The sequence below is a fragment of the Aptenodytes patagonicus genome, chromosome 1 (genome assembly GCF_965638725.1).
Source record: "Aptenodytes patagonicus chromosome 1, bAptPat1.pri.cur, whole genome shotgun sequence".
NCBI classification, from domain to species: Eukaryota; Metazoa; Chordata; class Aves; order Sphenisciformes; family Spheniscidae; genus Aptenodytes; species Aptenodytes patagonicus.
Genome location: NC_134949.1, coordinates 37,808,173 through 37,821,780, shown reverse-complemented (window position 1 = coordinate 37,821,780; position 13,608 = coordinate 37,808,173). Strand labels below are relative to the sequence as shown.

General features: G+C 43.3%; 1 protein-coding gene across 2 annotated transcripts in view; it reads right to left on the bottom strand.

Moving 5' to 3' along the window:
• Positions 1–639: 639 nt before the first annotated feature.
• The window catches only part of SRGAP1 (SLIT-ROBO Rho GTPase activating protein 1), a 162,636-nt gene continuing 149,667 nt past the window's right edge, over positions 640–13,608 (bottom strand). For both annotated transcript variants that reach the window (XM_076332133.1, XM_076332140.1), the window contains exons 19-22: positions 6,730–6,910; positions 6,014–6,148; positions 5,542–5,887; positions 640–3,735 (exon numbers count right to left, since the gene is read on the bottom strand). In XM_076332133.1, the coding sequence (XP_076188248.1) occupies positions 3,358–3,735; positions 5,542–5,887; positions 6,014–6,148; positions 6,730–6,910 (1,040 nt within the window). In that variant the 3' untranslated portion in view covers positions 640–3,357. The remainder of the gene's footprint in view (positions 3,736–5,541; positions 5,888–6,013; positions 6,149–6,729; positions 6,911–13,608) is intronic.

Below are 13,608 nucleotides of genomic sequence, written 5' to 3'. Positions count from 1 at the left end.
ACGTCTCTTGTGCAGCCATCAGCCTGATGCTCACAGCCCCCCTGGTTCCTGGAGCCAGCTGTGGAGGCGTGTGTATTGCCACCGTTACTTGGACATAAGGTCACTGAAGAAAATCTTTACCTGTGGCGCTCCCCCCCTGACCCCAGCACGATGGCATCCCTTTTTCTGCTGTAAGAAGTGCCCCAGGTAGACTTCTTTTATTCTTTTCACTCTGGGACTGTGTTTTTAAAATGTGGAAGCTGGAGTGTTTTTTTCACCCCGTTTTTCCTGCGCAAAGTGGGAGGGTGGTGGGGGGGTGCTGGCCGAGTTGGGTGGTGGGGGGGTTCCCGCAGCCAGCGGGAGCGGGGTGGGCCACCTTCAACGGGTGCTTAGGCAGAACCGCGCGAGATTGGTGGCTCTTCGTGGGGGGTCTTCAGGGACGGAGGGATTTGGGTGAACTTATGAGGATGGTGCTCTTTAAGTTAGGTAGGATCCTGTCCGGGAACAAGCACTTCTTCAGGCCAAGACGGTGATGGGACCTGATGCAGGGTGCGGTGTGGGTGGTTGGGGGATGCTTTCCCCCTTTATGTGGAAGGTATAGGTAGATTGGCAACCCACGTTAGAAGATACGGCAGTTTACCCAGCAAAACTACACGCACAGACAGAACTATCTTCTTTATTATAAAGATACACTATGAGGAACAAACCTGAATGTATACTGAAGCTTGTAATGGTACATGCCAAAAATGTACAGTACTATACATAAAAGTGCATTGTCACAACAGATTAACAGTACATTTCTCTTCCAGAACCGTGAAATTTCCATGTTTTTATTTGTTCTTCGAGAGTGGAAGGAATGCAATGGGAATGCAGCCATACACGAACAGGGAAGGATGCAATGGAAATGCAACAGTACAAGAGCAAGGCTAAAGCTCCTCTAAAATTTAAAGGCACTTTCACATGTACATACTACAGATGTACATTGACACAATTAGGTAACAGTCAACAAGCAGGAAGCTACCAGTACTGCAATTTATCAAACTTGACAGTAAAGGACAATACTGATTGGATTAGGTGTGCAGGAGTTACCCTTTAGTACGTCTGTAGTTGTAGCAGTCTTTCCTGTTACATATCCACTTACTATACTTTTAAGTATCTATAATAACCATCAAACTACACATTTAACTGTGTGAATGCACTAAGTGGATGCATTCACTAAATGCACTGTTTCTAATATTTTCTTTTGCTAAACAATTTCTAATATAAGCATTATGGAGTCCAGTACAGTTATTTAAACATACAAAATTCCCTATGCAATTTAAAGATACAGGTATCCATCTCAATTACGCCAGGTGGGTTAATTTAAAAATGCTAGACTAAAACTGCATGTAAATGAAAGCTGAAATTCCAGTTTCTTCCACTGATTCTAGTAAATTGGGGAACGACTTGAAAATATCTCTGGTCCCCACCAAGTGAACAGACCCTATAGACCAGCGCTGGGCTGCAGCTGGGGCTGAGGCTCTTGCCCTGGCGTTAGGACTAGGCAGTAGAGTCGAGAGGGCTGGAGGTTCACTGACCGACGCTGCACAGCCCGCTGTGGTGGATTAAGACTTTGCCTCTAACCTAGATGCACATGAAGGCTGCGGCTGGATTGAGATGGGTTTGCAAATACCGGGAGCAGTTTGGCTCTCAGAGGCGGTTCACGGGGTACTTCGCACCTGGGGCTTTGCATTACCTATCTACAGGGTGTAAACCAGAGCAGGAATAAGTTGCTCCTAAATAACAACAGGAAATTACTCCTGTCACCTCAGTAATTATGTCTACCCAATTTTGTCACTACTCTTCCCCTCCCAAACTCAGTTGTTTACGTATAGCGAGTGGTACAACTTCAAGCTTTCCAACGGTGAGATCTTAAATAATACGTGGAAAGGCAGATCTGACTTAAAGCCAGTTGTACTCCTGTAGGTGGACCACAACGGATTTTTTTCCCCCGTCTTCTTCACTGAAACTTATTTTATGGATTGGATGTTGGAAAATATAGTCACAGAAATAATATTATGGCTTACTGTTGCAATGTGCAAAACAGCTGTACATTTAGTTCACGCCTAACAAAGTTGAACAACAGAGCGCTAAGCAAAGTTGACAGTCGTCACTCACACAGACATAAGAAGGGTACTGATTTCTGTCATTTAAAAAAAAAGGGGAAGGGGGGGGAAGTGGTTATGGAGAACTTTCACCAGCTTGAATCTAGGTGGTAGGAACTCAGCTGTCTGTCCTGCGACTGACCCCCGCATCGCTGGCAGGAGGTAGTCCCTCTTCAGAGAGTCCCTGTCTTGCTGCCGTCAGCATAACCGAGGACGTGCGCAGAGTGTCTGCGCTGTGCAAGGCAGCCAGCGGAGCTAGGTCAGTGCGAAACTCTGACCGTTACAACTCAAATCATGTCTTTAACTGGACACCGAGCAATAAAGTCAATGGATACTTTGCTGAATTAGTGTAGTTGATCCTTTTAATCGCCTGTCAGCCTGCCTAACGGACCAACAGATTCATATACTCCCCCGAGCCTGGCTTGCTCAACTATGAACTTTAAACGAATTTAGCTTTTGTGGAAAATGTGGTATCAGGGAACGAAGGTCTAGCTTCATGGGAAAAGGTACACTATTACAGAGGACAGCAAAAGGAGTTTCTAAATACTATCCTGGAGATGTGCTTTAGCTGTGATCTGGAATGCTGCTTTTTGTCGGTGAGAGCAATGTGATCTCCAGATCCATCCAGTGCTTGTCTCTTGTGAGACTGCCAACAAGAAAGCTAAAACTCGGTGCCAATTGTGAGAGTTGTGAGGGTTTGGTGGATTTTTTTGGTGTGTCTTAAGTAAGAAATGTGGCCTGAGATGACTTAGACATTCCACACAGACACTTAATCCTCACATGCTAGTGTTCAGCTCTTACTAACCTGCTTGAGATTTGGTTTAGTGACCCAGAAATGAGAGGTCCCACCTCCCCTGACCCCCCCTTAGTTTTGTGCAGGATCTGTTATTATATCGTTATGGTAAGACTGTGAAGTATGGTACAACATGGCAAGCTGTTTGTGATCCGTGTTGTTTTTATTACAAATGGTGCAGCATCAAGTTTTCAAGTAAGTCTATGTTTGTTTTTTAAAACGATGCACAATTGTCCAGTTTTTCTTTTAATTGAAACCATACAAAATACAAATGCCCATGTTAATGTAGCTAGTTTCAGACAATACATTCAAAAACACTGAAAAACAAAGCCTCTCCAGTTACAAACATGAACAAACGATGTTACGGAGCCCTGACTTCTATTGTTAATCCATCCCTTTCCCTAGCATACCCCAGCCGGGCACCGTGGGTGGCTGAGCTGTCTACATTGTGCAAGATTTGTCAGCTGGACCCTGGGAAGGAGGGGAAGGCCCTATGCTAGGATTTGTTTTTGGAAGAACAATAGGTTTTGGCCTAAGAGCAGGGGGTTTCAGCTGCACTCCCATTCTAGGGGCCACCATGGGCTTGAAAGTACTCATGGTGTCACTGGAAGAACTAGTGCTACGGCGGATCTGAGGCTCGGAGCTCCTTAAAACGACGCTGTGGAGAGGGCTGAGCGACTCTGTGGAGGTGGCAGGGGTAGGGGTGTTTTTCATTTGTTCCAAGGTGTCCAACACGACATCGGGGGCGTGCTTCGCCGAGCTCTGCCGCTCCAGCTCACGGAGCTCGTTCAGCGCCGTGTTCATCGTCTCCTCGATGTCCTGGGTCAGAGCACAGAGAGAGAGGCACGTCATTCGAATTGCCACTGAATGCAAAGCACGGGAGGAGCAGGGAGAGGGGGTGAAAAATGCATGAGTTAATTTGCCAACCATCCTCTCTTTAACGAGTATTATAGTGCTAAAGCCAATTTCCACCAGATTTATTTGAAAGACACTACGATTGACAAGGTGGCAGCTTTGGCTGGATATTGCAAATATTTAACTTGTTCACATGAGAGAGTCAAAATTCATCTAAAAAATGAAAAAAAATCAATCAAATTAAAACCTGCAAGCCATTTTATTAAGTGATTATCAGGACAATGGATATTTGCTTAGCAGCATTTTTAACTGTGAAGATTTCTGTCATCTCTTGGGTACTGACAGCTGTAAAGTTTTTAGTCCATTTGCTACCTCTTAGCTGACTGCTCCCCTCATCTAGTGCCCCAGCTGTTCAGGATCTGTATTCCCTCACGGGGATTATAAACCAGGTTTTGTAAGGAAATAAAGCTTGTTTGTCTATCAGCTTTTCTCTCCTCCTGTTTCTCTGAGTTAAATTTTAAGCAGAAAAAACTGCAAGACACTGTTCAGTGAGCTTACCTAGGAAATTATTTTTTTCATTGGGATTTCTGGCACAAATGCTAAAAGAATGCAGAGACGCTAGTTTACTATTTTTCAGTGGTATTGAGATACAACTGAGGTTAAGTATCCGGTGTTCCCTGCTTGCTCACAGTAACTTTCATGCAGTTTAATCAACGTTTGGGTTCTCTCACTGCCAAATGATCGCTAGTCTATGCATCAAAAAAATAGCTTAAACCAAACAGCACTGTGTGTGGTTCCAGGAAAGTAAATAAATAACTTACAGTAATATAAAACAGTAACAACATTTACACTTTCTAACTCTCTAATACACGGTTCAGCTTTCTGACCCAAGCATGACAGTCCCTTCTATCCCTCGTTGGAAGCAGAGTTTGAAAGCACGCATCACCAGTACATTAAATTTTAAACCATGAGTGCCAGCTTTATTGTAAAATACTTTTGCAATCACATTGTATCCTCAGGGTGCCCCTAGTAATCATGTTATACTACCTAGACAAAACACGAGTTCTGAAGACAGCGGTATCTATTTGCTCAAGAGCTGTTACCAGCTCCGTACAGCAGACCAATTTGATGATCGGGGTGCTCCCTATTCCACCCTTCTCACCTCTTCACTGCCAGGAATGAGGCTGGTGAGCGTTCACACAGGGATAAGACAGCCCATGATTTATGCAGGTGCAATGTCTTGCACATCATGTTCTTAGGCACAGCTACAAGCATCAAATCAACATACGGTATGAACTATATGAAAACTATGTAAAATGCACAAGACCCTGGAATGAAAATCTGTGCTTTGAATGGCACTGGTCGCTACTAGCCAGTCAGAGCACTTTTCTGCAAAGCATAATACCGAGAGATAATTGAACACTAATTACATGCAAGTTAGAATAGGCCAGCCTTCATCAGAGCACACCGATTTACATAGCTGCTGTAATCATATACTCTCCTAGTGTCCTGGGTGGCAGAGGCAATTTCATTATGGTATAACAGGAAATAATTTCTTTTTATTGCTACTGCAATGTCTATTCCCCCTTGTGCTTCTTCTATCCAGGATCCCTTAATGCATCTTCTTTCACACGCACTCCGTTTAAAAAGCTAAGCAGGATATTCTCCTGCACGCACACTCCTTCAGTGTACGTGCTCTGCGCTGTGCTATTCACTGAGACTCGCTCCTCAGAAAATCAGAGAGTGATGTAAAATAAAAAAGACACAAACCTGAGCTATTGACTCTGGGTCCAGTGGTTTATGGTCATTGAAACCTGTGTACTGACCAGATGATGTAGATCTTCTAATTGGAGGGCTATCGATCTTCTTTAGAGAATCATGCCTACTGATGTTAGTGAGACTGCCATGTCCAGGTCTACGCCTCCTTTCAGGGCTGTCGGCATTGAGGTTGCGATTTTGAAGGAGGGCTCTGGGACTGCAGTGAGTTGCCAGGTTAGGGGAACCTAGCTCCACGGACGAGTTGGAGAGAGGGTGAGGTGGGTGTACTGGGCAGTGACCGTCACTACTCCTGCCGGGGCGTCTTAGAGGAGGTGGAGGTTCTGATCTCTTTCTTTGCCTGCACCAATGAAGAAGCAGTTATAGGACAAGTTGTAGCGACCCACCATAAGCACATGGAGAAGTAATTGCTGCGTTACTTGAGCTGTGAGCGGTACTACTGAAAACATGTTATGCTCAAACTTACCTTCCTAAATACACATCAGAGTGACGGTCAGTGGGAGAGTTTATGTCCTTTGATGATGACTTGTCCTCAGTTATAGGTCCGCTGCTGGCCTCACTGTCTGCTTTTTGGCTCAGTGTATCTGAGAAAGTATCATCCCTGAACAGAACACACACGGTGAGATGAGAAGTCAGTGAGTTAGGTGTGACAGAGAGCATCTTGGCACTCCCAGATTTTAATCCCCTTAAGAAAAGCAGACATGTTATCATGCACTACAGCCCCTCCATGTCTCCAAAAATGGCTTATAATCCTTCTGTTTACTGAGCTCTTTACATTTTGACGTAACCTTTCTGTAAACAAGAACTTTTTCTTCCTTGGCAAAGCACATGCTTAATACTGTAAAAGAAGAGTTCAGGGCTGCATTTCTCCAGCCCTTGCTATTCTGAAGTTAAATGTCAGCAATTGCTACAAAGAGAGAGTCAAATTAAAATAGGTGCAGCAGCATCTGTCTCTTAAGGTACTGGGAACATATCCATAAACAATGTAGCTTAGTCTAGTAGTAGCTTTTCATTAAGAGCTGTCAATTCAGGGCAATGAAGACAGAGGCATCCTGCATAGAAGGCTAATGTTTAACCTATCTGAGCTTTCAAACCACTGTCTCGTTTAGAAGTCACTTTGTTAATTGATTCAGCATGTTTTTACACCCCACCAAGAACCTAGTCACACCAGACACTGCTTACATATCCTGCACCACTATGTACTGGTGAGGGACAAGGCCGTCAATTCCGTTGTGCCTGCCTTCCCACCAGTCTTCAGATGCTCGGTGATAGAGCAGAAGGGAAGCTCCTTTCTTGAAAGAGAGTTCTCGTGCAGATCTTCCAACGTAGTCAAACTTGGCTATAGCTTCTATGGGCTCGCACTCTGTGTAGGGAGGGAAGAAGAATCTGTATCAGATTCCATACCAGCTATCTGCTCATTTTGGTTTCATAAAACCCATTTATTGCATTTTCTCGGTGCTCATTCTTATTGAGCCGAGCTGACAGAAATCAGGTCAGCTAAGGCAGGCTTCAGGCAGTAGTTATAATACGTCCCTTACACAGAAACATAATCAATCTGTGCCCCAAGTGTGAAACATCTGGGTTGCTTCGCAAGCCGCAGAAAACATAACAGCTTACTCAAATGTTACAAGAGCTGCTGCTGGGAGAGAGGCCTCTGCCTCCTGCTGCAAGGGCTCCTTCATGGCTGGGGAGTGGGATGGAGGCCAGGCAGTGAAGACCTCCGAAAATAAGATGAACAAACCCAGATGAATAATCAGAGGTCTGAGGACGCAGTGTGATAAAGGAAACGTAAACCGGAGTGCCTTTAAAATCCGCAGTGGCAAAGGAAGGAAGGCAGGATTTCCCTGTGCATGAGTAGGGATGCTCTGCCTAATTGGGCTATGAGATTTCTGTCTTTTACCTGATGAGTGTGCAGACCTAGTGAAATCCTAGTGTTTTACACATCATCGAAACCTAGTGCTTTAATCTGCTTCCTTAACACCCTTTTTGAGTGAGGCAGACGGCTCCAGACCACCTAAGGACGACCCCTCTGCAGGGGCAGTCCCTGTGTGGCCTGAAGTTGCCTAAGGCAGCTCTGCCTGCTCCAACATCCCGAGTTCCTCTGGTTTCTGCAGGGGATGCTGGTATTTTCTGAAGTCAAACATTGGTTACAGCAGTCCCGGCTAATCTTCCGTCAGTATGCTGGTAAATTCAGCCTTACACTGGTGATGGACTCCATCCTGTAACCTATGCTTGGGTCGGAAACCTACTGATGTCAGTGAAGGGCCCCTGCTGAAAGTCTGCCTGCGGGTATCTTCAGAGCTGTGCCCGGACATCAGTGAAACAGCTGTCATTTTAACAACCTCTAGCTTCTTCTGCACGAAACCAAAAGCACCTGAGCTCAAACAGATTAAAATTTGTCACTGCAGTCTCAAAACAGAAAGAAAAACCTGCAAAATACAGGTTTAAAAATCGCACACTTTGTTGACTTCAATAACTCGGAGTCCCCGAAATGACAAATTTCTTTACATAATTGGAGCAATATTTAGATGGAAATTAACATCTGCGCTAATGACTAGCATAGCAACTTTCTGTCTGGTGCAAATTAAAATCGCTGAGGTTGTAATTCCCCAGAGAACCAGGCTGGTAATAAAAGCCACTGTCCCTTTATGACAACATTTTGCGCAGGTATGTCTTTTTAAAATTAACTTCATCCTGCAGCATGAAAACGTAATGATAGCACCTTTATTGCAGTTACAGTTTGCAGCTGGGTTTTTTAATAACTTGCCCAGCCTGCAGAAGGCTGTCGTGTGGTTTGCTGCTCCTGCAGTCACGCTAAGAGCTCCCGGCAGTGCCGAACTGCAGGGTGTTTAGGAGTTACAAACCCAGAAACTTTCCAGAGATGGCATACGGTGGTACGGGGAATTCACTGTTACAAATGCAAAAGTAATGTACGCTGGCAGAAATGACTTCGATTATATAAATGCAAATAAGAATCTAGCAATAACAGTGTTAATTCCTGAAAATGCATTGCTACTGGATGCTCGCTGGCAGGCATTCCCTGGTGGGTGGGTGCGGGGTGATAGGTTTCTTGGTTTTATGTTTTTAAGCAAAGAAAATGTAAAGATGACACAGAAGGAAACATTCTGGAAAACCAGGAAAACTTTAATGCTGGTGTATGTATGAGTGATATATTCTAATATACAATCTTGGTTTCATTTCTAGATACTCCATCTACAGTATATGTCTAACAGAAAGTGCAGATGTGACAAAGCGGCTATAGGCATGGAAAGACACTATTGCCAAATGAAAAGAAAGAAAACTAAACATGCCTGTTTACCTGGCATCGTATTTAAGAGGGCAATTTTAAATCGAATGGCAGTAACGTCACACTGACAAAAGAACGCTGTTTTTACACATATCATGCACATTGCTTGCGGAATTTGTTATAAGAAGGTATTACTGGGATCGGGTAGGATTGAAAAGGAGCAGACGTTTGTATGAACACACTGTTCTCAGATTGCAGGTAAGTTATGGGTTATGGAAGACTGGGTCAAGAATTCAGAAGCAAAGCTCCCAGGTTTCAGCAAGCCAGTCACTCACTAAGGGGTAATACTTTAAAATGAAAAAAAAACCCCAACCAACCAAAAAAACCTTTACAGTAAGTAAGAAACCCCCAAATTTCCTGTACATATTTTCCTTTGATGTTCTCTGAAGTTAACTGGTAATGGTCATGGGTACTGGATTAATTGATAAACGCCTACACTGATTAGCTATGGGATTTCCCGTTTCTCTGCTAATTTCAACAGACCATATAGTATCCCACATTTGAGTATACAGGTCTTTTTATTTACAAATTAATGGACTAATCTAGAAATAGTTCTATCTCCCTCAGTGGAATTACACTAATCTAAGTGTGGTGCATGGTGGGAATCTGTTTTTTGTACCCTTCTGTCGCTTGCAAGACTCACATACGTTCCCAGAGGTCTGAAGGAAGTTGCCCCAGCTGTATGAATTGGTAATGTACCCATAATGGATGTGACTTTTGAGACATGTTCGTTAGATTGCCTGGGTAACAAATCCTACCTCCTCAGGGAGGAGTGCCCAGTAGATCTCACACAGTTTTCTTAATAGAACCAAAAATAAGTTCAGACAGGTTTTTCTATTTTGAAAAGGGCATTTTCTTTGCTTGAATGTTGCTTTTACATGGAGAGAACTTTCCTATAGCAAACAGTACTGAGACTGTACTTAAATAGTAATTCACCTTGTTACAGGTCAAGCCTTAATAGTTAAAACCAAAGTACCATGACAGTTACTCCTAGAAATAAATGCATTTTGATAAGCTAAACCATTTAATGTCAAGGTTACTGAATGACAGACAAGCATTTCCAGAAAAGCAAAGGTGATGAAAGCTAAATTTGGGATCTGTAACTCAAATTCTGTGTGGTACTGAATGTCTAACAGTAAAATTGACAGCTTGGAGGGAAATGTAATTGCACTGCTCTGTCCATACCTGGGGGCATTCGTCTACAATAGCAAGAAGTATTTGATGACATACAGGATCTCACCAGCTATCATCTCTAGTGACTCAGGCAATGATATGGAAGTGAAAAATTAGGACAAACTGAAGAACTGTGGGAAAAGCTTTAGGGACTCTGCTCGGTTCTCACTTTTTTACTTACGACCCCCAAAGTTTGTTACAATTACTACCACCATCCGACGACACATTATGTAGCAGCGTGCTTGAAAACCAAGGTTTGATGCCAAGTAGAGCTGTCCAGATCCAACAGCTTGGGAGAGCAGAAAGGGCAGAGGAAACATAAGTGCTGATTTTAATTCTGGGATTGGAGTGCCAGATGCAGTACTAACCTCCCTACAGAGGTGATGGCACTGAAGTGGCACTGCGCTGCCCTCTACACCTCAGGGCACAAGGAGCTAAGGAGAAGAGGGAAGACCACCCCCTGCACTTTTTTGGGGGCGTTTGCTGTTGCTCTGCTCTGCTCTTCCTCAGTTCTCCCAGACGTACCCTGGCTGTCGGGAATAGAGTACGTCCTTGAACTCCCTGGGAAGACGCTATCTCCCGGTGTGTTTATCCTCTTCTGCACCCCACCAGAGAACAGCGGCTCTGCAACTTCAAAGTCCTGTCCTCAGGACAGCAGTTCTCTGACTGGGGAACAGCAAAAGCAAAAAAGTGTTGCAAGATGTTGACAGAACAGAATTTGGCAAAATGTCGATCACAGCATGTGCTACGGAAAAGCAGGAAAATCACTATGTGTTGGGGACACAACAGTAACTTATAGCCTTACGTGTCCCTGTAATTTTTGTTTCCAGCAGAACTACCATCTCAATTTTTACCCTATGTTTATGAGGTATCTATGAACAGTATGATATTAATTGTATGTAAGTTTTCCCAGGAGAAACCCATCTGTTTAACTTCCTCAGGAAACTCTCTCTTACTTCCTTTGAAAACAAACCTAGTCACCCTTTTCCATATGCCTCCAACAAGAATAAAAAATCTCCAGCAAACTGAAGGTAGAGGAAATATGCTAAAAACTGCTTCAGCAAAACATGAACAATACCCTTTGAATCTTTACTGCAGAGGCAATTTCAGGTAAAGGTTTTGCTGCAGCAAAATTACAGATAGATTTTTTTTTTTGTGCCTCAGCTTGAGTAGAAATGTTCTGAACTTGACAAATTAAATTTCATTTCCAGATTTAGGAGAAAGAAGAAACTTACGTGTTTTCCTTAGTAGGGATACTTTCTGCACGTTTAAAAAAGACTGAAAACACTACAGTAAAATGCATCTCCTTCCCTCTCCCCTTTCCAGTGATCAACAGAAATATATGAACACCAGTAACCTTAGAAAAAAAAAGGCAATTTATATGCTTAAAATTAACCAGTTATGAAGTATTTATATGCTCAATTATAAGTTCCAGACTTCTTTTCCCCAAGCTACCAGATTTGACCTCTGCAGACATTATTTATTTTTTAATTTTTAAAAAGTCTTGTTGTTTTCTAAATTGTAATTAAACATTCCTAGTGCTACTGAGCCAGCCCCTACAGATGGGTTTATTGTAGTAGGCACAAAGAGATTCACTTGTAGTTTAACTTCATACAGCAAGTAATTCTTATAACAACAATAACTAAAGTAGAAAAATAAATCCTTTCGCTTTTGATCATAGCCTCTGGATTACGTTTCAATAACCCTGTAATTCCTATGCGGTTAGCTGCTTGGTCTTGTGTATGTATACAACATTTTAGCACAAAACCAATCAGATTTTCACCATTAAAAAAAAATTATGTTTATAGAATCTGCTTCTTTCACCTCCTAAGAGAGGGAAATACGTAAGTACCACGTGTCTGATCAATACAGCAGCAATGCTGCGCCTCCCTTTCTCTCTCTCCACATACAGCTGGCAGTGATGCATCCAGCTTATAATCAATGAATCAACCACATTAAACCCCCAAAATACTCCAGACTCTTTAGTGGAAACTTTTTTTGTCCACCACAGGTCAATCAGTGACTCTCATGAAGTTCAATATGCAAACTGAAAAATTCTCACCTACTGTCATATTTGGTACCAAGAACATTTTATAAAAGGAATTGTCCAAAGGACAAATACATGGATGTACATGCAAAGAGATGGTGAATGCATTTAATTTAAAGCCTGTAACTTACATTAGAAAAAAATGTGCTATCATAACGGAAAGCTGTATGCATGGAAAAAAAATGGGTTAGAGCTTGCAGGCTGAGAACCGAAGGCCAACACCGTTTCGTACGCAATCCAGGCTTGCTAATCTTTACCTTTGCAGCAGTATTTCCCTAGATTACAAATATTTTTGTGCTAACAATTACTTCGCTGTAAACACAAATGTCTGCTTCCTTTCGGCACTGAATTAATTAAAAAGGTGCGATGGGGCAACTAGAATTAAACTGCTGGCCAATCTGGTGAACAAAAAGCTGTGTCTTGAGCAGTTAAATCTTTTAACAGAAAACTGTCCTGTTGACAGCTATTCTCTTCAGGGTTTGTCTCCACCAATGATACAGTCGTAACACAGCTAGAACAACAACAGGAATGTAAAACTGGATCCTCTGGATCCTGCTGATGGTTTAATCTTTCCTAGGCATGGTTTTGAAGTAACCGCTTTTGATTGCTGCTGAAAAGCTGCACTTCTTTTCCATGCCCACTCGGGCCTTTATCTCTCAGTTTTGTCATGGGACCCCAAAGTTGGCCCCAATATATTGAACTGGTGTGTCACCTGCATTTCGCTACTTCACTTGTGCTCTAAATGAGAGACAGACAGACAGACTTCTTCAGCTTCCACTCTTGCTTCATACCTCCAATGGAAGAAGGAGGTCTTATAAACTATAGTTATACTGTCTTGGAAAAATAAAGTGCAATTATGAGTTTGTTCACACCATTTAGCGGAGCCGTGTTATATAAAGACGGTGGGTTTAGCCCTACAGAGCTTGTCAAGAGCAACCCACGTACAGACTGTCTTGTAAAACTGTCTATTCCACACCGCGGGTGCAGGCATGGGTATACACCTCAGGCAGAAGATTAACATTGACTTCTCTCCTATCCTCACATTTTTCCCCCTTCTGTGATGCCTGCCCACCCGTCCCTCCTCTCCAAACAGCTGCACTGATAGACTCTGCCTGCCCCTCCTCACCGCAGCAAAGGGGAAGAGACAGGCAATCTGTCACTGACAGCTTGTCTACGTGACAAAGTGGACGGGAACAGCTAGAGTGGAACTATTGTTTACATTGTTCTGTGTGCAATGGGACCAGTGTAGCCAGGTTTCCTATAGATACACCTTCCTGTTCCCCTCCCCTATGGCAATCGTCCCAGCTCCTAACCAGTATCCCTTATGACAGCCTTTTTTTAAAAAAAGAAATTCCTTCTCTGCTGTAGCTCTTTTGCTCCCCTTTCCCCCTCTCTGTCTCTTCCTCTTCCTCCTTCCACACATCCTCTGAGGTGGACAAGGGACAGCTTTTGTTTCTGCTGGTGCTAAGTGCACGTGTGCTGCTTGCTCTGTCTGGGTTGCCTGCTGGCCAGATATGCAGCGAGCTCACACTGC